Genomic DNA, 26,467 nt, shown 5'->3' on the forward strand with positions numbered 1-26,467 from the left:
TACATTTGAATGTAACGGTATTTATTTTATACCACTAACTATTTATTACATATTCTCGTACGCAGTGTTATTAAAGCGAGCAGGAAGCGATGGAATACATCGGGTCATTGCAAAAGTATGCGCAAAACAAACTACTGTGAAGACCCATTGTCGGGTCACTTGGACTATAACAGGGCATTTGACCCTATTTTTAAGATCCTTGATGTTTAAACGCCCCACACAGACGTGCATTTTGCACATATTCTTGGATACAATAAACAATTTATATTAGTTATATAAGTATAATATACAATTCACTAAGTTTTGATGACTTCCAATACATGTCATATAATTTATATATTGTATGAAGCGAAGTTAGCGATTGGTGCGTTACATATCCAAATGGTTGGGGCAATAGTTATTCCATCAAATCCTATAAACTGAAATGACAACTATCACATTATTAAAATATAAAATAAGAAAATATTATAACAAATTATTATAAGGGTAATTTACACGCATTTAAAATCATAAAACAAAACTTATTCTTAAATAATTTCGAATCGATTAAAGTATAATGATTCAACTTTAAATAAATAAAAAGGCACATGGTTTATATTACAATTTACAAAAGCTAACAACTGATAAACAGCGTAGTTGTTTAAAATGTGATATTTGCCATACAGTCGTAGATACAAGCGATTTTACAATAAAAAGAACCTATGAAAGCTCACGATATATATAAATATACAAATACGCAGACGAAAATGGATGGGATTCATTTGGTCTAAACCTAGCCTAATGTATAAAATATATATTTGTATAATGCACATATTAAACGTGTATAATATTTATATAAAACGTTGCGCTGCTAAAATGGCGATATCTTACAGTAGGTACATGTTTTACATTTGGTAAATTATACAAGCTGTTCAAAATATAATATATCTCAACATAATTATACAGGCGTAAATAAAAACTACTACAAAACGATAATACTTACCATGATTAATGTATTTAAAAAGATATTTAAACCAGCAAGTTTTTACTTTTGAATTATTTCAGGAGAATGGATTTTATGAATATGATTTCATTAATATACGTATCATAAAAGTGAAGTTTATATGTATTAAATTTTTAGTTATACATTAAAAGTCGTATACGAGATATGAATGCCTGTATAAATTATATATTAAACGGCTTATACAGTCCAGTTAACACGCTCTGCTATATCTGTACTAAATATGGCATGGTTCAAGGTACTATAGTCTTAGGGCACTTTGTGTTAAACATACATTTATATATTAATCCGTATATACTTACAGCTTAATAATACAGAACTGTAGAAACAAGTTAGGTTTAGTGTTGGAGAAAAGTAACTACAAAAGTTATATATGCAAGTTTTAACCATGTGATTATTATTAATAATATGTTACTGGTTTTTATATAAAAAGCGATAAGTGTACTCAAAAAGTTATCACAAACTAGATCACTACTTTGCTAAATATTTTTATTATTTATTTTTTATACGTTTCCAACTAATTTATGTATTTTTTCAGTTATTTTTATTTAGCTGTCTCCTACTTTGCCTCTACAGCTCGTTTGGTACTACGTTGTCGTATTGTGAACGATATAATGACCAGTCACGTCAGATGCACATATTATACATAGAAGATCATATTAATCTCGTATATTCGAGTCAAGAGTGTTATGAGATGCTATTAAAAGCACTACACATCGTTCGCAAGACATTCTAATTTATATATCTAAGTATAAGATGAAGTATATTTTAATTCATGTATATTAGGTTCAAACACTCTTGACGAAAGACAATCTCATCCATAAACAGAAATGTCGTCGCGGATTCAACATTTTGTTTGCAATCAACAATATTGTCATACATAATACTTTCAAAGATCAATATACATTTTCGAAGTGCTGTATTTTTATACAAAAAATATACATAACAGGAAGAGTGACTTTATTACTTTTTTAGTTATTTACAACGTTTCTAACACTCAAATTAATAAAAAAAATATATAGAAATAAAATACATATATCGTTACGAAGAAAAAATACATTTTCTCTTAACCTGTCCATTTACAAATGATCACATTAACTTACGTATGGAATAATAACATTATATTTTTAATACTACATTAGATTCGTACTTACAAGTTGGTAAAGCTAACGAAAAAAAAAAACAATTATTACAAAATATACAGTTTCTATAATGGTTGTCGATTTGCTAATCGTTACTGATGATTTTTGCGTAAATGCTTGATCGATTTTGATAAAACTGGATGGTTTTAGCTCTATCGTGGTTTAGTCGCGTTGGACCTGCCAGGTTAGTGACGCGTATGCTGTGGTTAGTCGTGGTCATCGCGCGAGCGGTAGTCGGTTTGAGTTCACTCGTCGAGTCGATCACCCTCCGTTGCTTGGTTGGTCCTGCGAAATTATTTATTTAAATAAATCAAACGTATTTTAAAAATACTAAATTAAAACATTCGTTCGTTTCAACCAAATGACGTCCACTGCTAGACAACGACCTTCCCCAAGGATTCCCACAACGACATAATTCATCGTTAAAATATGCCCTGCTGTTATTTAATAATTATTAAGTATTAATAACAAAAAAAATGTGTAAATATTTCACCTGTATAGGCAGCTCCCCTTCCGGTTTGATGAAGTACTCATCTGTCATTTGGTAATCTGAAACGATAAAATAAATAGGTCAAGGAATTTTTATTTTTAGTTAGTGTATTTACTTCCGATAGTCGGTGCAGTCCTGTTGTCCCCCCTGCTTGGCCCCCCTGGGGGAGCCAACAGGATTTCGAAATCCTGTTGTCCCCCCTGGCTAGGGGAGACAACAGGACTGGATTTTCAATCAATGATTTGAGGACTGTTGTCCCCCCTGGCAAACATTGAGTATTTAGAAGCCATATATTTTTATAACTTTAAGATGAACTGAAAATGGAGTACCTGACTGAATGTCATACTTATTGCCAAACTAAATACCTAAACGAATGTCAAATAATAATTAATATTTTGGTAACGAAAAAAATATAAGTTGTTGGTACCGGCAGTACCGGTATCCGAAATCTGCTTTACTTGCTTTTAACAAATCTTTATGAATTATTATCCCTACTAAATAATATCAAGTAGGTAAATGCGAAAACCTTTATCTGTCTGTCTGTTACGAATTCACGCCTAAACCATTGAACCGATTTTGATATTTGGTAAAGAGATAGTGTTGAGTCCCGGGAAAGGACGTGGGATAGTTTTTATGCCAGTTTTTGAAACAGGAAGGGGCTCATATATTTTTGCTGTGACAGACAAAATTTTACGCAGACAAAGCCGTGGGCAAAAGCTAAGTTAAAGGTATGCTATTCTCATGTATAAAAAATATTATCTTCTGTAAAGTTTACTAAAAATCCGTTTAGTAGTTAAATACGTTAAAGAGTATCAAACATCCATCCATACTCACAAACTTTGACATTTATAATATTAGTAGGTAGGACGCTAAAACTGCATTGATTCAACTAGCGGCCGCCGCCCGCGACTTCGTATGCGTGGAATCCGTTTTACCCCCTTATGTGTGGAATTTCGTAAAATTCTATTACATCCTTCGTATTATTTCATATCCTTAAATAAATAGTTAAATAAAATCCGTTCTTGGCAGATGTCTACACTCTATAAGGAACCTACCTGCCAAATTTTAAGTTTGTAGGTGTCAGTATCGGCACCAACACCTTATTTTTTTCGTTATCAAAATGGTAATTATTATTTAAAAAACGGTTAGGTATTGAGTTTGGCAATTTGGCATTCAGTCAAGTACTTCAGTATTTCAAAAATTATGTTACACAAATAATATATGGCTTTTAAATCATGTTTGCCAGGGGGGACAACAGTCCTTAAATCATTGATTAAAAATCTAGTCTCGTTGTCTCCCCTAGCCAGGGGGGACAACAGGACTGCACCCGATAGGGTGTCTGTTGTCAGACTCCAGCCAACGAGTGGGTATTTGCAAGTTGTCTAACTAGCCATAGGGCGGCGTACTAACCATAGGGTGGCGTGTATTAACCATAGGGCGGCGTGCACTAACCATAGGGCGGTGTATATTAAAGGGTGGCGTTTACTAACCATAGGGCGGCGTGTACTCACTATGGGGCAGCGTACTCACCATTGGGCGGCTGCCTAGCAAGCGGGCGTGTACTAACCATTAGGCGCCTGGCTGGCCAACGCAGCGTGCAACCTATGCGCGCGCTCGGTAGCTGCTGCAAGCTAGGCGCGCAGGGCGGCGCGTCGTGCGGCTTGTACTGTAGGGCGGCGTATACTATAGGACAGCGTATACTAACCATTGGGCGGCGTACTAACCATAGGGCGGCATACCAATCATAGAGCGTGTACTAACCGTTAGGTGCCTGGCTGGCCAACGCAGCGTGCAACCGATGCGCGCGCTCGGTAGCGGCTGCCAGCTGGGCGCGCAGGGCGGCGCGCGGCGGCGCGTCGTGCAGTGTGTATTATAGGCCGGCCATTAACCATAGGGCGGCGCGTACCGACCATAGGGCGGCGTGTACTAACCATAGGGCGGCGTGCACTATAGGGCGGCGTACTAACCATAGAGCCACGAGCACTAACCATAGGGCGGCATACTAACCACAGGGCGGCGTGTACTAATCATAGGGCGGCGTACTAACCATTAAGCGCCTGCCTAGCAAGCGAGGCGTGTGCTAACATGGGCGGCGTGTATTATTATGGACGGCTCACTAACCATTAGACGCCTAGCTAGCGAGCGCGGCGTGTACTATAGGGCGGCGTGTTTTAATCATAGGGCGTGTACTAACCATAGGGCGGCGCGAACCGACCATAGGGCGGCTTGTACGATCCCTAGGGCGGCGTACTAACCATTAGGCGCCTGGCTAGCAAGGGCGGCATGTGGCCGGTGCGCGCGCTCGGTAGCGGCAGCAAGCTGGGCGCGCAATGCGGCGCGCGGCGGCGCGTCGTGCGGCTTGTACTAACTATAGAGCGGCCTGTAGTAGCCATAGGGCTGCGTATACTAACCATAGGGCGTTGTACTAATCGTAGGGCGGCGTGTACTAACCATAGGGCGGTACATATTAAGAGACTAACCATTAGGTGCCTGGCTGGCCAACGCAGCGTGCAGCCTATGCGCGCGCTCGGTAGCGGCGGCCAGCTGGGCGCGCAGGGCGGCGCGTCGTGTGGCGTGTACTAACTATAGGGCGGCGCATACTAAGATACTAACCGTTGGGCGCCTGGCTAGCTAGCGCGGCGTGTAGACGGTGCACGCGCTCCGTGCCAGTGTGCACTAACGATAGGGCGGCGTGTACTAAGATACTAACCATTGGGCGGCGTACTAACCATAGGGCGGCATACCAACCATAGAGCGTGTACTAACCGTTAGGTGCCTGGCTAGCAAGGGCAGCGTGCAACCTATGCGCGCGCTCGGTAGCGGCAGCCAGCTGGGCGCGCAGGGCGGCGCGCGGCGGCACGTCGTGCGGGGTGTACTAACCATAGGGCAGCGTACTAACCATAGGGCGGCGTGTACCGACCATAGGGCGGCGTGTACTAACCATAGGGCGGCGTGCACTAAGTATAGGGCGGTGTATATTATAGGGCGGCGTTTGCTATCCATAGGGCGGTGTGTACTAAGACTCTTGACAGTGACTAGTGCACTAACCGTTAGGCGCCTGGCTAGCCAGCGCAGCGTGCAACCTATGCGCGCGCTCGGTAGCGGCAGCCAGCTGGGCGCGCAGGGCGGCGCGCGGCGGCGCGTCGTGCGGCAGCGCCAGGATGAGCCCCGAGAGGGAGCTCTGCACGCCGCACGCGAGCCGCGTCAGTTTGGCGGCTAGTAGCGCTGCTGATGCGTTGCTCTCTGTAAACAGAATATAAGTTAAAACTCCCATTAATTTGTTTTGTCGAACATTGTCTAAGAGTCATGCTCTACCGACTGAGCTGCTCTAAAACCTTGATCACGCGTATCGAGTAAGCGGGCGAGACAGTAAAATGTTTACTCGGTCGAGACAGTTGGGTGAGCGAGTCACATACTCGGCGTAATGTTCATACACACCAAGTACTCGGCCGAGAGCACTGTCTCGCCCGTTTGCTCAGTACGTGTGATCAAGGCTTAAGAGTCTAATGCGGGTCCAATGATAGTTTAATTTTCCCTCGGGACAATCTTGACCTCCATTGGTTGGATTTTTATGACGGTCAAGCTGTAGATCCTGGCTACACAGGAGTTGCAGTGGTGGGAACGAGAGGTGGGAATAGTCCCAAACATTATCTAAGAAATAATGAACCCACTAAAAAATCCAGTCTTGCACTTTTAGGTCCAGTTTCCACCAAGGCGGAGAGGAACGGAGATGTCTCGGGCGGACTCGAGCGGAACTAGCTATCTTCTTCCCAAGCCACAAACGTCTTACGATTCGTAGATAGTAATAGACTGACAGTTGACCTTTCGGCTCGTCTCTCCGCTCTGCTTTTGAGTAAATAACCTAATAAATAACTTCGCCGCATATTCGTCTCGTCTCCACTTTGGTGGAAACCAGGCCTTAATTGGCAGGACTAACTGGGAGCTCTTTTTGAAAAAAAGGAAGAAAGAAACATTTATTGCCATGGACATTGGACATCACAAAAGACAAAAGATGTAAATAAAAAAAGCAAATAAGATAGAGGTGACATAAAACATACAATGGAAGAGAAAGTAAACTGAGCAGTGCCACCCTGTCGCACAGCGATGCCCATCGCAATGGGACCCCACTCAGCATATGCCGTGGCCCCCGGTGAGGAAGGCCACCACGCTGGTTTTCAGTGTGCTTTTTGGGTCAAGCAAAATTGAACTCGTTTGAAACTGTCGCTCGATGGACCGGTCATCTCTAGCAGCCTGCCGGCTAGGATACGCGCCGTGATATACTCTTATCGACGTCAAAATGTATGGGCAAAATCCGTTATCGCGGTCATTCTAGCTAGTCGCTGGACAGCGAGCGCTCCAGCAGCGCCAGCGACGACGCCGCCTGCGGGTCGCCTGGCGTGTGACTCACCGAGCGCGACGCCGCCTGCGGGTCGCCTGGCGTGTGACTCACCGAGCGCGACGCCGCCTGCGGGTCGCCTGGCGTGTGACTCACCGAGCGCGACGCCGCCTGCGGGTCGCCTGGCGTGTGACTCACCGAGCGCGACGCCGCCTGCGGGTCGCCTGGCGTGTGACTCACCGAGCGCGACGCCGCCTGCGGGTCGCCTGGCGTGTGACTCACCGAGCGCGACGCCGCCTGCGGGTCGCCTGGCGTGTGACTCACCGAGCGCGACGCCGCCTGCGGGTCGCCTGGCGTGTGACTCACCGAGCGCGTCCCCGGCGTCTGGCTCGGGCTGCGCGGTCGCGTCGAGCTCGCGCAGCATGTCGTACGACGCGTCGCTGGACAGCGAGCGCTCCAGCAGCGCCAGCGACGACGCCGCCTGCGGGTCGCCTGGCGTGTGACTCACCGAGCGCGTCCCCGGCGTCTGGCTCGGGCTGCGCGGTCGCGTCGAGCTCGCGCAGCATGTCGTACGACGCGTCGCTGGACAGCGAGCGCTCCAGCAGCGCCAGCGACGACGCCACCTGCCGGTCTAGGGACTGGTCGCCGTCTTCGAGGGGTCTGGAGAACTCGGGGGTATCTGTGGACGATACTACGTTATAATACTTGTAACTATTGACCTATTCACTGACCTTTCGTGTTATTGGCGGTCAAGCTGTAGATCCTGGCTACACAGGAGTTACAGCGGTGGAAACGAGAGGTGGGAATAGTCCCGTTTTGTCCTTTCGTGTTAGTCAATGTCGTCCATTACTGAACAAAGGCCTCCCCAAGGATTTTTCTTAAATTTTTCATTTTGCTAAACTCAAGTGGCAGTGGGCGGGGCACATAGCCCGATGAGATAATAGCCGTTGGGGCAGAAAAGTTCTCGAGTGGCGGACGTAGTGTTGACAAGCCCCCCCACTAGGTGGACTGATAACTTATTACTTAATTAATAAAACAATTTTAATTTACACCCAAATTTTCCATTTGGTCCTTCGAGCCGGATATGAACCAGCAACCTATGAATAGCGGTTTCACGAGACGTAGTTAATATTTTCCACCTATCGATATCGATGTAATCAACTAATTTACCTGCAACACTGGTCCGGCTAACCGCCGGCGTGACAAGGCTCGCTACAGGCGTCACGACACTCGCCACGCTCGCGACGGCCTGTTGCGGCGCCGGCGACGCGGGCGGCGCGACGGGCGGCGTCGTGGCGTGCTGCGACGCGACGGACTGCTGCGACACGACGGGGCCGCGACAGTTGTTGCAGCGGCCACGACGCGCGCGGGCGGCCACGACGGCGGCTTCGTTCACGGTCAACGCTTTGGAGATCGCTTCGGTTAGCTGGGTTGCTGTGGGCGAAACATGTCGTCGTTAGCTATACGTGTATCACTTCTACTCAAGACACTTCTGTCAAGATCATGACGTAAAAGTAAAAATCACTTGAAAGTTTCCTGAACATGAAAATTGTTAGTGTAAGGTGTAATTGTTATTGTCAGGTTGAAGTGGAAGTGTAAGGTAGAAATGTTAGCGTGAGGTAGAAGTGTCAGGGCCGATTTTTCAATAGTCGGATAACTTTTAACTGAAGAATAATTTTGGCACATTTACAGTTTTAGTATGGGAAATATGTCAAAAACACAAGGTTATTCTTCAGATAAAATATATCTGATGTTTGAAAAATCTGTTTAGTGTTAGCTTAAGGTATAGGTAAGGTATGTGTAAGATAGAAATATGTGGATTACAAATATTAGTATGAGATTCAGAAGTTATGAGTAGAAGAAGTGTTAGAGTAAGATAAAATTGTTAGTTGTCTTGGTGTAAAGTAATAATGTGAAAAGTAGATTAGAAGTGTAAGGTACGAATGTTAATGTAAGGTAGAAGTAATGTTACTGTAAGGAGCAAATGTTATGCTAGGTTGCACCATCTTACTTTAACTTTGACAAACGTCAAAAATCTGTCAAACTCCATATAAAAAACATCGGTTATCGTTATAGTTACCGTCAAAGTTAGGTGGTGCAACTCAGCTTTACTGTCATTGTAAGGTGGAAGTGTTATTGTAAGGCACAAGTTTTAGTGTTACTGTAATGTGCAAATGTTAGTGGTTTTGTCAAGTGTTAATTTTATTGTACGAGTGTTATTGTAAGGTGCAAGTTTTAGTGTTATTGTAATGTTGAAGTGTGTTATTGTTACCGCGGAAACTTTAGACTATTGCTTACAATAGTCTAAAGTTTCCTTGGATTGAACTTGGATCTTAATCCAAGTATAAGTGTTATTGTAAAGTGCTAGAGTTATTGTAAGGAGCAAGTGTTATTGTTACCGTGGAAACTTTAAACATACCTTGTTCATGAGCAGCTAGCAGCAGCTGCATGACGTCGGGCTCCTGCGGCGCGTCGTCGTCGCTGCTCTCGCGGGAACTCTGTCGCGTCGCGCGCAGCTCGCGGTTGATGTCTGCGGGAATGTAATAATAATAATAAATCTTTGCACAATTTCACACAGCGTCAGCCCCAAAGCACAGAATAAGTAATAGTATTACAGAAGGTTTACTCCCCAAGACGATTTANCATAGTAACTAAATAAGACGCAATATAAAAATTCCATCCGTTAAAAGCCCTCAAGTTATTTCTGAACTTTAGTTTAGTAAAAGATTTAGAATCTCAAATCGCTTATTTTAAAAATAAAACCATAATTAGAAAACGAATAGAGGTGACTTTGGGAATTTATTCTATCGAGTCAACTTCATCAAATCGTGTTTCCATCCGTTAATAGCCCTAGAAAATATCCTCAACTATGCCCAATAAAAATCTTAGCCTTTAATTTTACTGTTTAGTACCTCAAAAATGAAAAATGAAAACCTCATTTTCGCCATTTTCTCTGCTACCCGGCCTTAAACAAATGCGAGTCTTGCTACGACGCGATACAGTGGAATTCAGCTCGCACAACACTGCGTGCCTACAATTTTATTTACCTACAAGTTTTGTCTCTTTCTATCGCGTGCCTCTGAACCCTTCTTACGCTGTTAGGGTTGCTGTCTCGTGAAAAAATAATTATTCTACTTATTTGTAAAGAGGTATGTATGTAGGTAAATATTACTGTTATTCTACCTTTGAAAAAATAACATTTCAAATATACCTACTTAGGATATAAAAGTACTTATTTTAATACAGCATAATTACGCGCGAGCGATAGGGATGGGTAGCTCGGGGTCATTGGACGGGATTCTACGTGCTCACGGACCAGGCTTTAGTAAGGGGGATACAGTTTGGAATTACAAACTTGGAGTATCAATCCTAGAGTTACCCTTATAAACTGGAAGGCAGTGACTCACCAAGGTCTCCCAGCGCCTCTGCGACGGCCAATTCAGCCAGATGCGCGTGCGCGGGCGCGGGCACGCCGAGCGCGCGGCCCACGAGCGCGCGCTTGGCCGCTAGTGCTGCCACGATGCCTTCGTCTAGGCGGCGGAGACGCTCTGCAAACACAACATACATATACAGGGTGGAATTTTGTAATGCCACCTGGAGGGAAAGTACTCTTAATACTGCAGATAGAAAATTTTAATGAAAGAAAACATTCCTTTATTTTTGAAAAGAAAGAGAACTGCATTCATAGATTTTCGAATTTTTTTCGAAAATTCACTACGTAGCATACAATTTTCTGTACATAATTAAAATAATTTAAGATTTTATGGATTTCCTTTCATTTGATTTATCAAGTTTGTTAGAGAGATTTTATCCTTATACTTGACCCCAACGATCGATGCAATAAAAATACAGGTTGTAATTTTTAACAAATTTTAGTTGGTTCGATTCGGGCGGGCGCACAGTAATGGCTCCCGTGGGCTCGCGGCCCACTGTTGGGCGTGGGCTCGCGACCCACTGTTGGGCGTGGGCTGTGGGACTGACCTTGGTAAGTATACGCAGTCTCGGCGGTGTGAGCGGAGGCGGCGACGGGCGGGCGCACAGTGGTGGCTCCCGTGGGCTCGCGGCCCACTGTTGGGCGTGGGCTGTGGGACTGACCTTGGTAGGTATACGCTGTCTCGGCAGTATGAGCGGAGGCGGCGACGGGCGGGCGCACAGTAATGGCTCCCGTAGGTTCTAATCCCGGCGCAGTGTTGCTGGCGTGCGTGCTTATGCGGCCCACTGTTGGGCGCCGTGGGCTGTGGGATACGGAAAACATGGAGTTAGATACAATTTATCAATATTATGAAACAGTGGCGGTTGAATGCCAAAAGCTTTTAGAACGACGATAGCCGAACGGTCAAGGTGTCGGACTGGTCACTGGAATTATTGTTAACTTGCATTTTATTCATGCACTTTGGCCAGCTGCGCCTGACCTACATTTGGGACTTTGGTAGCATTTTTATAAGCAGTGCAATAAAGCATTCGGCAGCTAATACACGTCTTTCAATAAATCCCATCAGCGGTTGATACGGCGTAGTTGTCTGACAATATTTAGACATCAGTCTTACTTTGACTTCACATCTTACACATTATTCTGTAGGCCGAAGATGAGCGGCACGATCGACTTATCGAGGCATTTTATCGATTTTGTACGATAAGCCCATACATTTATCGTCTAAAACATCGATAAAATTTTATCTTGGCATGCATCCTAGACCTAGCTAGACCATCTGGAGATTATAATATCGAAAACAACCGACAAAAATCAAAATAATCCACTCACACATGTTTCTCCTCTCTCTCCACTGCCTCGGGCTCTTTATCACACTTCTCTTGATTTTCTTTCTCCTTGTCCTCCATCGTGCTGTCCTTGTCCGGCACGCTCCTCTCGGTGGATGCTCTGTCCCTGTCGCTCTCGGCGCGTTCTAACGAGCACCTGTCTCGCTCTGGCTCGGTGTCTTCGGCCGTTAGGTTGGATTTTTCGGATGCGTCCGATGGGTTACGGGATACGTTGATGCCTGTGAACATATTTTTTTACTTAAAGATTATGTATCTGTCAACGTGAAATTGTGAACTCTGTCAGTTTATAATTAGTGTCCGACCGAATATGGATTTTCAGCCGAAAACGGAAACGAAAACGAAGCTTCGGCTGCAGTCTCATTTTCGGCCGAAAACGAAAACGAAAACGAAAATGACCTTCAACTCTCAAATTTCAATCTGAAATTATGTAAAAACTTTGAAAACCGTTAATGTTTTGACCAAAAACATAATGATGTTTGACAGTTGTTTTTGATAAGGATTGATTAAAGAAAACCGGCATTAAAACACAAAAAAATGAATTATGAATTCTTAGTAGAATATTATTTCCCGTGTATATTGAAATATTGGGAAGTGAAGAAGAAATAAAGGGTGTCCAGTGGGAATTTTTCAACTTCAAAAATGATTCATACAAATAAATTAATGATTTTTTTATTATTTATTACTAATGCAAACTGGAGTTTAACAATGCGGATTTATTTTTTTATAGGCAATGTCTTTTAAATGATGCCCGTTTTACTTTAGGCACTCTCACAGCCGGACCCTTACATTCGCAACTATGCGAGAGCAAATCGCGCTAATAATTTTCCTGCAACTTCACGGCGGATATTTTCTTACAGAACCTGAATTATTTAAGGATTGTTTTGCTGTAAACTTTTGACTTGAGATATCCCCACAAGAAAAANGTCAGCGACTTTGGTTCGTTTACGGATCTCCTCATTTTTGATTCGATCTCGCAAAGAAACACCAAGCATAGCCCTCTCCATAGCACGCTGTGCAACTTTGAGCTTCTGTATAAGGCCTATAGTGAGAGGCCACGTTTCCAAGCCATAAGTTATCACTGGTGCAATGTGTGTTACATTGGTTATACACTCTAGTCTTCAGGCATTGAGGTATTTTGGACGAAAAGATGTTGCGTAGTTTCCCGAACGCTGCCCAGCCAAGTTGGATTCGACGATTGACCTCCTTCTCGAAATTGGACCTACCTAGCTGGATCGTTTGTCCGAGGTAGACATACTTGTCGACAATCTCGAGAATTGAGCTCCCAACTGAAACTGGGTAGGGCGTAACATGGACATTCGACATAAGCTTCGTTTTGTCCATGTTCATCCTCAGGCCTACCTGTTGGGAAACTCGATTAAGGTCTTCGAGCGAGCTGGACGCAGACCGCTGCCAATCGATCAACATGGAAAGCATTGGGGGAGGCCTATGTTCAGCAGTGGACGTCCTATGGCTGAAATGATGATGATGATGATGATTAGACTCTATTTTGAAACAATTAAACTTAATGAAAACTCTTTGGTTTTATTTGTATTCAATGTAACCTCACTTCAAAACTTCAAAAGAGTGTGACAATACCGCGTTGGAACCATGAGTGCATCAGATTCACTCCCGAAGATATCGGAACGATAAACGTCACCATCTTATTCACGTATTTCTGATATTCGGTTTGGCCGAAGCTTCGGCTGGTTTTTGGCCGAAAACGAAAATATGGCCGAATATCCATTTTTTGGCCGAAAATGGCCGAAAACGAAAACGAAAACGAATATTCGGTCGGTCACTATTTATAATATAACGCGTTAGATTGTAAACTAACAGTGGGTTAGGTTAGGTAAGATTGTAATTTAACTACGTCAGATTATAATCTGACGGAATTCAAAATTTTACGGTGACATATCTAAACCAACTAAACAATTTCGATATTAAGAAAAGGTTGCCAGTATGAGAGCAGTGAGAAAAGTGACAAATCTCAACCGGCTTACTTGTTATATTAGGCCCAGAACACACGGTGAAACGCAACTGCAACGAAACTGCAACTTCTAGTTACGTTTGAGTTGCATCTAAGTTTCTGCCATAGCGTCCGTTGAGAGACCACACATGACGCGACCAGTCTGACCGGTTTCAAACGTCATGTACTGGGCCTTAGTTGAGCAACAGAACGCGGTATGAAGCGACACATCGTAATGCGACTTCACACGACATGGATCTTACGTGACAACGTAATCCACTATTTTAATAGCGGCCTACAAATATTATACAATGATCACTTACTAGTTACTTCCTATATCCAGTGCCCGACAGGGTCCATAATTGTATCTTACCTTACCAATAACACCCTTTGTAAACATTATAGAAGCAATAAACTCGCACACTCACTGCGGGCGCCCGTCGCACAGTCGCGACAGCAATATAATTACGCGCGAGCGATAAGGATGGGTAGCTTGGGGTCATTGGACAAAATTCTACGTGCTTCGCAGACCAGACTATAGTAGCTACTTCCTATTTTCGCAAAACATCGCGTTTGCGTTGCCATTTACCTAAGACTAGGAGAACGGGTATGGATGTTAGCCCCTTAAAAGGCTGAAATAATAAGTTTCCACCATATTTGAATCTTTATCAACTTACTTTTCGATTAACAATTATTATAACAGGATGTCCATTCAAATTTGAACTTTATCGTCTTGTATTAGGGTCCAAAAACAATAAAAATTGGTTAGCTCACCCGAGTCGTCAGTGGAGCGGCTGGCCTGGTGCGAGGGAGTTACACTCTGCTTCAATTCCACCTTCGCTAGCGGGGCTTCTTGGATGTAGTTCACCCACCTGTAACAAATATATGGGGTTAATTTTATACGACTTAGGGTGGATTCGACCAAACAAGTAAATATTAATCTCTGAATAAATCGTCAGTTTTAACATATTTCCCATACTGAAAGAAAAGAAAGACAGAAAGAAAAATTATTTATTGGACAACTAAAAAAGAACAAAAACAATGAAATGAGGAAAAAAAATGTTGCCAAAGAAATGTTGTCACCCACTCAGTATCATCTTGACAGTTGACATTTTACTGCCAAGTGCCAAGACACTGGTTTTCAGTGGGTACCTTGTACGCAGGGACAAAAAAATGTAATAAAATACTGAATAAATACTGAAACTATCAATGTGCCAGTTATACCAGGAGTTATTCTCGGGCAAAAGTTTAGTCGAATCGGGCTTTAAGCACGTAGCACACTTATCAACTCGGAAAGCGTAACCGTATCAACTTTGAGGCGGTCAATATTCTTTGTATGAAACTCCATACTGCAACGCACTTATTCGCTCTGTGAAGTAAACGCATCGCCTTGCGGTTGACAGCGCGCAAAAGGCTATAAGATATTGATCCATTTGAGTTGATAAGTCTGCTATGACCTTTAAGCGTAGGTATCCTCGAACTGCTTTTGCTTGTTAAAGAAGCAGAGATTTTTCTGAATTATATCCTGGAAATGTCTAATACCTACGTGACTGAAATGACATCTTTTTTGACGCTGGCCAAAGTCTTATGTGTGTACAAATGTAAGTGTAAACGTCTCGTTTTTTATATTTCAAAACTTTCATCTACATCATTTTACTATGACTTATACCTATTACAATAAATAGAACAAACACAAACTAAAAACTCACGTGTTATAATCAGCGTTGGAGTTAGCAGACAGTTCGTGCATCTGGACACCATTGATGTTCATCAGGAAGAACGTGTTGCGGACCGCTGCGTTTGGCCGGAACAGGACTTTGTCCCTGTGGTGATAAGGTTCAAATTATGCAAATGTTATTTAATATTACGAAAATATGTTATTCTAAACACTAGCAGCCTGAAAAACAGTTAATGTAACGGTAATAGATTGGTAATGTAACGGTCGCAGTCTAAAAACTCGTCAATGTAACATTGGTAATATAGAAACCAGTCCATGTAACGGTGGTGTAGGTCAGTAAATGTAACGATGACAGCCAGCAGGTCATTCAATGTAACGATGACGGGGTATAATTCATTAAATGTAACAATGCCAGCCAGCAATTTAGTCAAGTGTAACGATGAGTTAATAGCAGTAGAAATCTGGAGTATAGTCAATGTAACGTTGGTAGCCTGGGAGCCATTTAATGTAACGTTGATAGCCTGAGAAACAGTCAATGTAACGTTGGTAGCATGGGAGCCAGTGAATGTAACATTGGTAGCCTGTGAGCCTGTCAATGTAACGATAGTAGCCTGAGACGCAGTCAATGTAACATTGGTAGCCTGGAACCAGTTGATGTAACAGTAGCAAACAATGTAACTATGGTAGTCCGGAGGTCGGTTAATGTAACGTTAGTAGCCTAGGTCAGTTATTGTAACAGAAGTAGCCTCTAATAGCAGTACAATGTAACGGCAGAGTAAATACAAATGAGTAGGTCATCTTCATAGAAACGCACCGTGTGTGCGTGCGCGCCGCATACGTGTTGGCGCGCTCACATACAAACCGCGCTCGGTGCGTTTCTATGAAGATGACCTACTCATTTTTATTTACTCTGGTAACGGTCAGCCTACAGACTCTTCAATGTAACTTTAGCAGACTATAGTACGACAATGTAACGGTAGTGAACCAGAAGTCCACTGAAGGACAGTAGTACTGACCACTTGATGAGCGGCGAGAGCGCGGCGTGCTGCGAGGGCTGCGGGATGGGCCGCAGCACGTACTTGTCGCCCTCGCGCTGCAGTAACACCAGCATCTCTTCGAACATCAGCGCCTGCGACACAACACATCACATACCATAAACTCCATGACAAGTCTAAATGCATATCTATGCAGCAAGGTATTCTGGAAAGGGGACTTTGCGAGTTGGTTTTCTATGCGACTGTAATTATTTTACATAGACGAAGTATACGTCTTGAAACTTTCACAATTACGATGTAAATATTAGCCGTGCGATTCCAGCAGAGTAGAATAGGACCCCCCCCCCTCTTTTCGTGGATATTGTAAGAGCTCTCTAAGGGAGCAATATGCGAACATCAGCTCTTCCTAAGTCGTCGTACCAGATTATTGAAGTGTAGGTAAAACTTTTAGTAAAAGTTTTTAGTGGATATTAAATGACCTGACGATGGGGCTCAAAATCTCCTTTTGCCTCTGATAAATTAGACAAGGTTGTCGCCTCCTACAGTGGTGACTAACGCCCGTATTCAAAAACATTACTATGAGGTCTGGCAGTGCACGTGGACGCACAGAGTGCTTCACTTAAGCAAGCATCTTTTGTGAATACGGGCGTAAATGACCTGATAATGTAAACATTCTCACCAGCATGGCGGTCTTTTTAGACGACTCGTGGCGCAAGCTGAGGTCTCCTTCAAGCCGCAGACGATGCTGCGTAAGGTCGAGCCGCTTGAGCTCGTCCCACTCGGCACCGGCGCCGCGCTCCACGCGCACTTCTAGCTTGCTCTGGATTGTGCGCAGTCTGGAATTGAAGGTGGCTGGTTAGAACCGAGTGTATACTTCGAAAAGGAGCAGGGTCTTTTACACATAGAAGTTACCTTCTTCAATTTACCCACTTCCCCGCAAGAAAACAATGTACTCACTTCCGACGTACTCTAATATCCCCACACTTTATATTTATCCCCACACAGAAGGTATCCAATTCTTTACATTTGTGTTTCCGCCTCTCTAGCAATTTATTTACCAAAATGTATACATTTATCTACCGGGGACACAACGTACCTGTGAAGACGCTCTCCAATATCTTGGATTTTCCCAGGAGATCCTCCCACACAATGTACCCGCCCTCTACACATTATATCACCTCCCACACACCTGTGCTCGTTCTCAGCGGCTCGGATAGATGTTTCAACGATTTGCAGCATGTATTCATCCCTCACGCACGCAATTTAACTTACCCCCTACACATTATATCCACCCCCTACATATTATATCCGCCCCCTACACATTATATCCACCCCCTGCACATTATATCCACCCCTTGCACATTATATCCACCCCCTACACATTATATCACCCAACACACCTGTGCTCGTTCTCGGGACACTCCCCAAGAGTCATCTACTCCTGGAGACTCTCCCACATATTATACCCTCCTCCTTGCACATTATACCCTACACATTATATCACCTTACATACCTGTGCTCGTTCTCAGCGGCTCGGATGGAGGTATCAACGCTGTGCAGCATATACTTGGCCTCGTCGAGCGCGCGCCGTAGCTGCACCACATCAGACGGGTCGTCTTCTTCCTCACATACTATTGAGGACGTTCTACAATATTCGTCTACTCCTGGAGACTCTCCCACACATTATACCCGCACCCTACACATTATATCTCCCCCACATACCTATGCTCATCCTCCGCAAAAGTGACAAAGCTTTGCAGCATGTATTCATTCCCCAAACACGCAATTTAACTTACCCCCTACACATTATACCCACGCCCTGCACATTATATTCTTCCCCACACATTATATCCACCCCCTGCACATTATACCACCCCTTACATACCTGTGCTCGTTCTCAGCGGCTCGGATGGAGGTATCAACGCTGTGCAGCATATACTTGGCCTCGTCGAGTGCGCGCCTCAACTGCACCACATCAGACGGGTCATCCTCTTCCTCGCACACTGTGTTGAGTACGCTCTCGAGGAGTAGGCGGTATTTGGTTAGCCTGGGGAGTTGCAAAAAGAATCAAATTAATATCACAAGTCTGGTATTATGAGGCTGATAAAGGTGCCTGAGCTTCTTCCGCCATTTCTTCTCAACACCAGCCTATTCTGAAGCAGCTGTAAAGCCCACATTAGTGTCTTGACGTAACGGTAGGGCCTAAATACATAGATCAAATTATGCAAGTCCTAGTCAAATTAAAAAAAAAATATGATGACCTTCTCCAACTCGTCTAGCTATTATGGAGAATGCAGGTCAAACCCTCTGACTTCCTCTGGTAAATCAAAGAAGGCTGTAATGGGCTGTAATAGAGACTAAATGATGATTTTCTTTTCTTAATTACTAGTATCCCCATTGAGTGAGTACTGCTAAATATGCATGGGCTAGCTGAGTAGACTCACTCCACAGTCAACTGACGCAGTTCCAATTAGCGCTTGCACTACTGATCTGCACTGATCTCTGATCTGAACTGCTCGCGCGTGGCCAGGAACTGGTGCAGCTCCTTGTTCACTGATGATGATGATGATGACGATGATGACTCACCGCTGCCACACGCAGGCGAGCAGGTCGCGCGTGGCCAGGAACTGGTGCAGCTCTTGTTCACTGATGATGACGTGACGATGACGATGATGACTCACCGCTGCCACACGCAGGCGAGCAGGTCGCGCGTGGCCAGGAACTGGTGCAGCTCCTTGTTCACTGATGATGATGATGATGACGATGATGACTCACCGCTGCCACACGCAGGCCAGCTGCTCGCGCGTGGCCAGGAACTGGTGCAGCTCCTTGTTCACTGATGATGACTTGATGATGATGATGACTCACCGCTGCCACACGCAGGCGAGCAGGTCGCGCAGCTGGAGCCGCCCACACAGCGGCAGCTGCTCGCGCGTGGCCAGGAACTGGTGCAGCTCCTTGTTCTTGCGCCGGCGCTCTCGAAGTGCCTCTAAAGCCAGGCGCTGCCCGCGGCAGAAGCGGGATAAACACGCCGCGTACGATGGCTCGCCCAGCTGGAAGGGGAAATACACACATCAATGTAACGCAGGTAGCCTAGAAATCACTCAGTGCAATGGTGGCCGCCTAGAGATTGATCAATTATGGCACCCATCAATTTGATTGTAGATCCGCCAATGTTATGGTGACAACCTAAAATGACCTGTCTATGCGCCAGACCCCAAAGGGCACCCAATGTACCGGTGGTCGCCTGGTAAACCCGTCAATGTAACGGTAACAGCCTAAATAGGCACCTGATAATCCGAATGAAAGAGACCCGCTGAAAATCAGTGTCGAGGCATTCCCACGACGTGGCCCGATTAATGCTGAGCGGGCCCCTATTTGACAGCAGGGCACAATGTTTTTCTTTTTGTAATTTATGTAAATTTTAATGTGATTTCGCCCTTTTTGTCAAATAAAACATTTATATTATTATGATATTGATGATGACGTCTGTCCATACATAAGGCAGCCTGGAAGGTAGTCACTGTACGGGTGGTAACCTGAAGAGTCATTAATGTAACGTGGTAGCCTGTAGACTCGTCAATGTAACGGTAACAGTCTGGTAACCAAAATGTAACGGTAACAGATAAGATGCCATTGTAGACCAGTCAATGTACCGGTAAAAACCTGAAGGGCACATATTGTACCGGTAACCCGAAGGACAGTTGAATGTACTGTTTTTTTTCTTTTGTTGGCTTTACAAGGCTTGTGTGTTGCCATTCGTCGAGAATGTTCTGTTAGTAACCCCTAGACATCAATCAACGTAATGCTAGTAGCCTGAAGGGCGTGAAGTACGTGAAGAGTAGACAAACACTTACCGTGGCCAACATGGCGTCGGCGAGCGCGTTCAACGGCACGAGATGCGAGGGCGCGTTATGTCTCGCCGCACGAAGACGCGCGTGCAGCGCTGCGTGCCAGTCTCGCACGTCGGGCAAGTTCGGGAATAGCGCGCGAAGCTCGTCGGCCGGCAGTAGCGATGGTGCCGCCTCCAAGGGACGAAGGAACACGCGGCAGAGGACCTTCAGCCAGCGCACGTGAGAGCCCTCGGATACAATCAGTTCTGCGGGCGAATGACGGTACATTTATAACAGTTATGATGATTTTTGATGATGGTTGTGATTTGCAAAAAAAAAAACATTTATCTCTCTATCAGTTAGAGAACTCTTGAACATTGAGCAGTACATTAACACTAAGCACACATATGGTAGAGTTCAGTTCTAATCAAAAAAATCTCAGCATCTATTGTCCTCGACTAAAATGGAGAAAAATTTCAAAGTGGGCGATGCGATCGTATTTGGAAGTATCCAATACACAGAGGATATATTGTGTCCCATAATTATTGGTGGTATATAATTTAATTCTTCAAAAAACAGCTTAAAATCCGTCGGCCCTATTACAATATGTGAATTTTGTCAGATCTCCTGGACATGAGGTCCCTCCCTCAAGATAAGGATCTAATGAACTCTATAAGAACCAAATAGAATCAGCAGTGGTGGCAGGTTGTCCGCCCACTGCGCTCGTCCTCCGACCAGTCAGACTGGGACGCTGCGGGGACGCACAGCACTCACCATGGATGACCTCCTGGCGCTTCCTCAACCTGGAGGACAGCTGCAGCGCCTCCAGAACGTGCGGCGGCAGGCTGTCCGCCCACTGCGCCGCCAGCGGCTCGTCCTCCTCCGACCAGTCAGACTGGGACGCTGTTAGGATAAATACACCATTTAAGCAACACGAGCGGTCGAGGTCAAAATTTATTTATTTATTTAAAATCTTTGGGAAAGGTCTTTATTTAGCAGCCGGCATATTTGTTTGAAACGAAAAATAAGCTTTCAACTCCTCCTGTTCGCCTCATCTGATGAGTCATGCATCGTTCACTCTCAAGGCTGCATTGGTGCCACAATTGTCCGCCCAAAACAGAAGTTCGAGCTTAGCTGGTCCATGTCCAAAATAAAGACCATATTTTTCTTAACTGACCAAAAAGTCAATTTAATGAGGTTATTTGTGCCACTGTGGCAACAGGACTATTCCCACTTCTCGTTGCCACCGCTGCAACTCCTGTGTAGCTATGATCTACAGCTTGACCGCCAATAAAAACCCAACCAGTGAAGGTCAAGTTCGTCCCGGGGGAAAGTTAAAACTGTCATTGGACCCGCAACAAAATTAATCAAAAGAACATAAGAGTTCGAAGTTAAGGTTCGACTTCACTCCAGTGCAAAGCAAATGACAACTGCGGAAAGTGAAAGGATCTTACTTGCTAGAGCGCAATTAGGAAAACTCTCATTGAAACGGTCCTCAAACATACCTTGTTGCTCAGCAGCGACGGTGTTGCTCTCGTTGCTGCGGGAGGAGAGACTCGAGCTGCTGGACGACCCAGACGGCGCGGTAGCTGCTCCCGGCTCCAGGTCACTGCGGAAGAAGAACGGTGATGTTAAATCGAATCTCCAATTATAATTTTTTTAAGTCCCTTTAGCCCCTCGTACTAAGCTAAATATGCTTGAATCACGAGTGAGGTGACCACAATAGTCGAGCGGCGGCGTGGACCGAACCCGCGTTCCCCGGATCACAAGTCAGCCAGTCCGACCTCTACACCGTTCGGCTATCGTGGCTTCAAAAAATCTATAAGTCGCTCTCATTTAGGAGCGGATCGGATCCAGAAGAAAACCTAGCCTTCCCTGTCTTCCACTCGCCGACGGTGTGTCACAAGTACCCTGCCCTTCTGATTGGCGGGAATTTAGGGATCTCTCTCAAAAAGGTTGAGGTCGACAATACCGAAAATTGACGCAGGTGACGTCACAAGTCTAAAAAGGTCCTGCTGCAAATGTGGACCTGCTCAAGTGCTTATATTCTGGCACATAATTCATCTGATGGATAGAATTCTTGTAGATAGGCAATAAGGAAAAGGGAAGAACAAAAATATCCTAAATGGGTTAAATTCAAACCTAGCCCCGTATAAGAAATGATGCATACTGCTAATCTCACAGGAGTTTAAACGAAATACAGCAATCATTATGACAAAACAAGATTTGAATGCACACAGAATTAAATTGTGATCTATCAAAATCAAATCACTCGAATGTTGGTATTTAAGGTATGACTATTATTGACTACAGATATCATTTTAGTCCAAACACAATTAAGATCAATTATGTTGATTCTACAAGACGACTGCTGACGATCGTTAATAGATACGTCATTCGCATTAGTAAATCATTTTTCAAGCGTCTAAAAATATTTATTGGCTCAAATCAGAAGAGCTATAAGCATCGTTTGTATTTTGGGATTCATTCATCCTTTCAGTGAAGACAAAATAGCATATGCGACAGCGATAGACCAACCAGAGAACAATAGGGATTCTAAGGAATGCTGTTTACGTAGTTTCGTATCTATCTGTCATCGTCACTCATGCTGGCATCTCGCTGTGCGTGAGAAGGATGGCAACATTTGAACTTCAGATAACGTTTTTCGGAGTAGCCCTACTGTGTAGACGTAGATACGCAGAGCCACAAAGCAATTTCATACACCAAATCCTTGACATTATGCGATTCGGACTCGCTTTCGTCAACATACAAAACCGAATCGCTAGCATGTGCGACAGCGATAAACAACGAGTTTTCCCATACAAATCCCATTCATCCATCCACCAAATCCTTGACATTATGCGACTCGCTTCCATCAACATCCCGCGTGTGTTTGCGCGGCGCTTCCTGCGCGCGCGCCGACCTTTGCTACCGATTACCGCTATTTCGGGACCGGCTGTTTTAAAATGATTCGTGAATCAGACAGGTTATGGATCGAAATCGATTGACAGAGGGGGAAGAACTCAGGTGTTTCTGAATCATCTTCTAATTCTAACCAAAATTCATAAATTACTTGGTGAACTTAAAAACAATACTGTTCTAGATACAAAGATACATGAGCCAGAGCATCAAGATATAGATGTTCGTATTTATCATATTATTGCCCCCAACGAATACGAACTTGCAACTGCTGCTGCTATCCAGATGACCGATTGATACTACGACCCTTCTGTCCTTGCATACTAACACATATATTCAACCTAAACATGAACTATCACTCAGAACCATAACGCAATTAAAACTTGCCATAGCTGTTGTAAAATTCCGTCAATTACCATCAATCCAGTAATTAATATGGAGGGGTTAAGCGGCGCCCTTGTAAGACTGGCCGTCATCAGAAACCGTTCAGAAGTAAGGGTGGGTCCCTCGAAGCAGCGATTCCAAAACAACAACAAACAAAAGTGTATCCCATCGAAATGAAAATTTTGGCAATTTGAAGTTATTTTACCCGAGGAGAGTTATGAAGAAATTGCGACCTCAAAAAATATAAATACGAGAGTCCAGCGATTATTATCTGATTCAAAAATGTGTCGTAAGATTATGAAATCGATTGGAAAAAAATCTACTAATCCACCGGTACTAATTGAATTCTTATTAGGTCATTTGAATGTACTGATTAAATTAAATATCGTGTAACATACACAGCACGCCAACTACATAAGATATGTTTTCTTCTTCTTCTTCTGCCTCGCCTCAATTGGTCGCCATTTGATTCTATCTTGAACGTCTTGTTCATAAGATATGTTTTCGATTTATTAAATTTAAAAAATCCTTTTAATGCCGCTATAAAAAGCAATTTAATTACAGTGTTTAATAACGATTAAGTTGTCATTTATTGTCACCCTCTTCGCAAATCGCTGTATCCACAGACACACCCGTTCTAACGCTTTCATTGAATTACAAATCCCTACGCGCGTGAGTACAAAACTTTCCAATGGCATCAAACGGGGCCCATATGTATTCCGCAATCCCCTCACAAATCCCCTGGCTATGTCAGTTTGTCATGCGAATATTATTCTTGGTATACAGCATAATATACATTTTTTTAACCACAACGAGGAAGCTTTTGGCCTGTATCTCACTCACCTGATGGTAAGTGATGATCAGGCCGAAGGTGGAAACGAGCTTCACCCGGAATCCTCACCCACAGAGGAACTGGCTATCTTACCTCTTTAACTGCCGGAACACAACAATGCTGTTAACATTGTTGTTGTGGCGGCATACTTAGGTAAGGGTTGTAGCTAGCCAGGCGGAAACATAACACATAACATAGAATAATAACTAAAGTCTACGAAGATCTTGGAAGCATATACCGAGCACCGAACTGGCAGAGACAATTGAAACTGATTTGCCCGATAATAAGGGACCTTGACACCACTTGAGCCTGAAAGAAATTGATACGACAGACTAATGGGATTCTTGTCAATATTGGCACATTTTCAAAACTCTACCAATTTCAACAAATATTATTAGACCAGGTACTTAGATTGTGTAATGTGTAAACCAACTACGTGGGTTTTCAAAATTTACTGAGTTTCTTTCTTTCATTCATTCAATAACAATATGTATCCAACAAACATTTATCAATACTTTCCAAGATCAATATGTTCATGATTCCAAAGGAATGGTAGAAGACTTCGCCAAATCAAAACAGACCCTATCAGCTATACAACAGTCACACAACTATCATACGCACCTGATAAATCCGAAAACACAAAGCGTCATCAACAACAAACAAAATACCTACCAGTCCAAGTAAAAACATCCACAACGTTATCATAATTGCACCAGTCGGTGTAACTCAGGGAGCGATTACAGAGCCTAATGAACTGATAGACGAACTGACGCCGACCGCATTCGTGTACACAACACGTTTGACAGCCGACCACTTAGTTCCGGGTGATGATAAAAGAATAACTTTAATCGAGCACAAAATTAATCTTGAAAATCTAATAATGAGACAAAAGGAGAACATCCATCAGATGTTTAATGGACCCGCCAGTTCATGTTTGCATAAGCAGCTTTGTCAATGCTTTGACAAAGCTTTTAGGAACTTGTTTAATCTAAGACACAAGCAAAATGAAGGTTATACACATATTTTGAACTTAGCTATTTAAAGGCAGTGTACAAACATAACAATTTTTTTGAGCGTTATCAAATTAAAAAGACATGAAAATTTCCAGCACATACAAAATTCGAACGCCTTAATAACTTCTGATCCGATTAAAGTCATCCGACTGATCGCGGATAACCTGGGAAAAGAAAAAACAGAAAACCTTTTTCGTACAACTCAAGAAATATACCGATAATAATACCGAGCTAAAAGAAATCTTTCGACGAAATCCAAAAAAACCATTAGTTATGTCCCAGTCGCGAGCCTCTGGGGAAATATTCGTTCGCCGTCAATTACTTCAATCGGGAATGTGAGACAAAAGGGAGGCACGAGTCACGACAGACGGAGGCATTTCAGCAAATGCCGAACATTCTGGAGCACTGAGGATGGTAAATAATTTACGTGTTTCAAAATCATGACCTATTTCATAACAATAGCGGCCCCAATATTGAGCCCTGGCGAACACGAATAATTAGAATTTAAATTAGGCATTGAAGTTTTTTTTTTTTTTGAGAGTAATGTTAATCTGCCTATGACCATCTTGTTATTAGGAATTGCGATAAAACAATATTTTTTCTGTTGCTACAAACACTATTAATATTAAGGTAAGATAAATATCGCAAGCCTTACACAGATCGGTAGTCATAATTTCACACTATTTCCTTTCAAAACGTAGATTTTTTCAAATAGGACAAGTCAGGTATTCAACTGCAATCACACTTGATGTTATTGAAATTCAGTCTAGGATGGTGCTTTTGCCCTGTAAGTTTTCTATCCATCAGGCGTTAAAGATTACCAGTGACTATACTTTAATCTAAAACACTGTTTAAATCTAAAATTACCTTTCAGACAGCGTCCTCCGAGCCAACATGGCCACCGTCGGCGGCTGTCTTCCAGCAGGCAACGACACATTCCGGGACACCCGGGGCGGCACTGAGGTGGCCATTTTGATATTTAACACTATTGTCACTTCACTTGCACTTTTTATTCTGTTCACATAATGTTTTGGAGCACTGGTTAAGGTTCTTGATACTTAGATATTAATTTATAGGGTTTGTGTGAGTTAGAGATTTCA

The 26,467-nt window shown here is 43.6% G+C and overlaps 1 protein-coding gene across 2 annotated transcripts; it reads right to left on the reverse strand.

Moving 5' to 3' along the window:
* LOC114359040 (rho guanine nucleotide exchange factor 11-like) lies at positions 1-26,467 on the reverse strand. 2 transcript variants are annotated; one of them, XM_028313317.1, is made up of 20 exons: positions 26,235-26,467; positions 21,725-21,828; positions 20,994-21,122; positions 20,244-20,485; positions 19,255-19,439; positions 18,272-18,433; positions 17,066-17,222; positions 16,408-16,520; positions 15,423-15,536; positions 14,488-14,585; positions 11,731-11,965; positions 11,064-11,203; positions 10,376-10,516; positions 9,388-9,498; positions 8,139-8,402; positions 7,592-7,647; positions 7,335-7,449; positions 5,681-5,875; positions 2,636-2,691; positions 1-2,427 (listed from the first exon to the last, which is right to left on the reverse strand). In XM_028313317.1, exons 1-20 carry the CDS (start codon positions 26,336-26,338, stop codon positions 2,404-2,406), a joined length of 2,745 nt encoding a protein of 914 aa, XP_028169118.1. In that variant the 5' UTR covers positions 26,339-26,467; the 3' UTR covers positions 1-2,403. The 2 variants fall into 2 exon arrangements, with proteins under 2 accessions (XP_028169118.1, XP_028169195.1); XM_028313394.1 differs by lacking the exon at positions 7,335-7,449 and having other exon boundaries at positions 7,477-7,647.

The sequence above is a fragment of the Ostrinia furnacalis genome, unplaced genomic scaffold (genome assembly GCF_004193835.3).
Source record: "Ostrinia furnacalis isolate ACB-3 unplaced genomic scaffold, ASM419383v2 OfSCF0060, whole genome shotgun sequence".
Classification (NCBI taxonomy): domain Eukaryota; kingdom Metazoa; phylum Arthropoda; class Insecta; order Lepidoptera; family Crambidae; genus Ostrinia; species Ostrinia furnacalis.

What these genes read in the sequence shown, in the direction of transcription:
- LOC114359040 (XM_028313317.1), bottom strand. Translation starts at nt 26,338, where the DNA reads ATGGCCACCTCAGTGCCGCCCCGGGTGTCCCGGAATGTGTCGTTGCCT. An exon ending in CCGACGCCATGTTGGCCACG is followed by an intron (nt 19,440 to 20,243) that starts GTAAGTGTTTGT and finishes TTCCCCTTCCAG; the next exon opens with CTGGGCGAGCCATCGTACGC. An exon ending in TCCAACGCTGATTATAACAC is followed by an intron (nt 14,586 to 15,422) that starts GTGAGTTTTTAG and finishes TATTTGTTACAG; the next exon opens with GTGGGTGAACTACATCCAAG.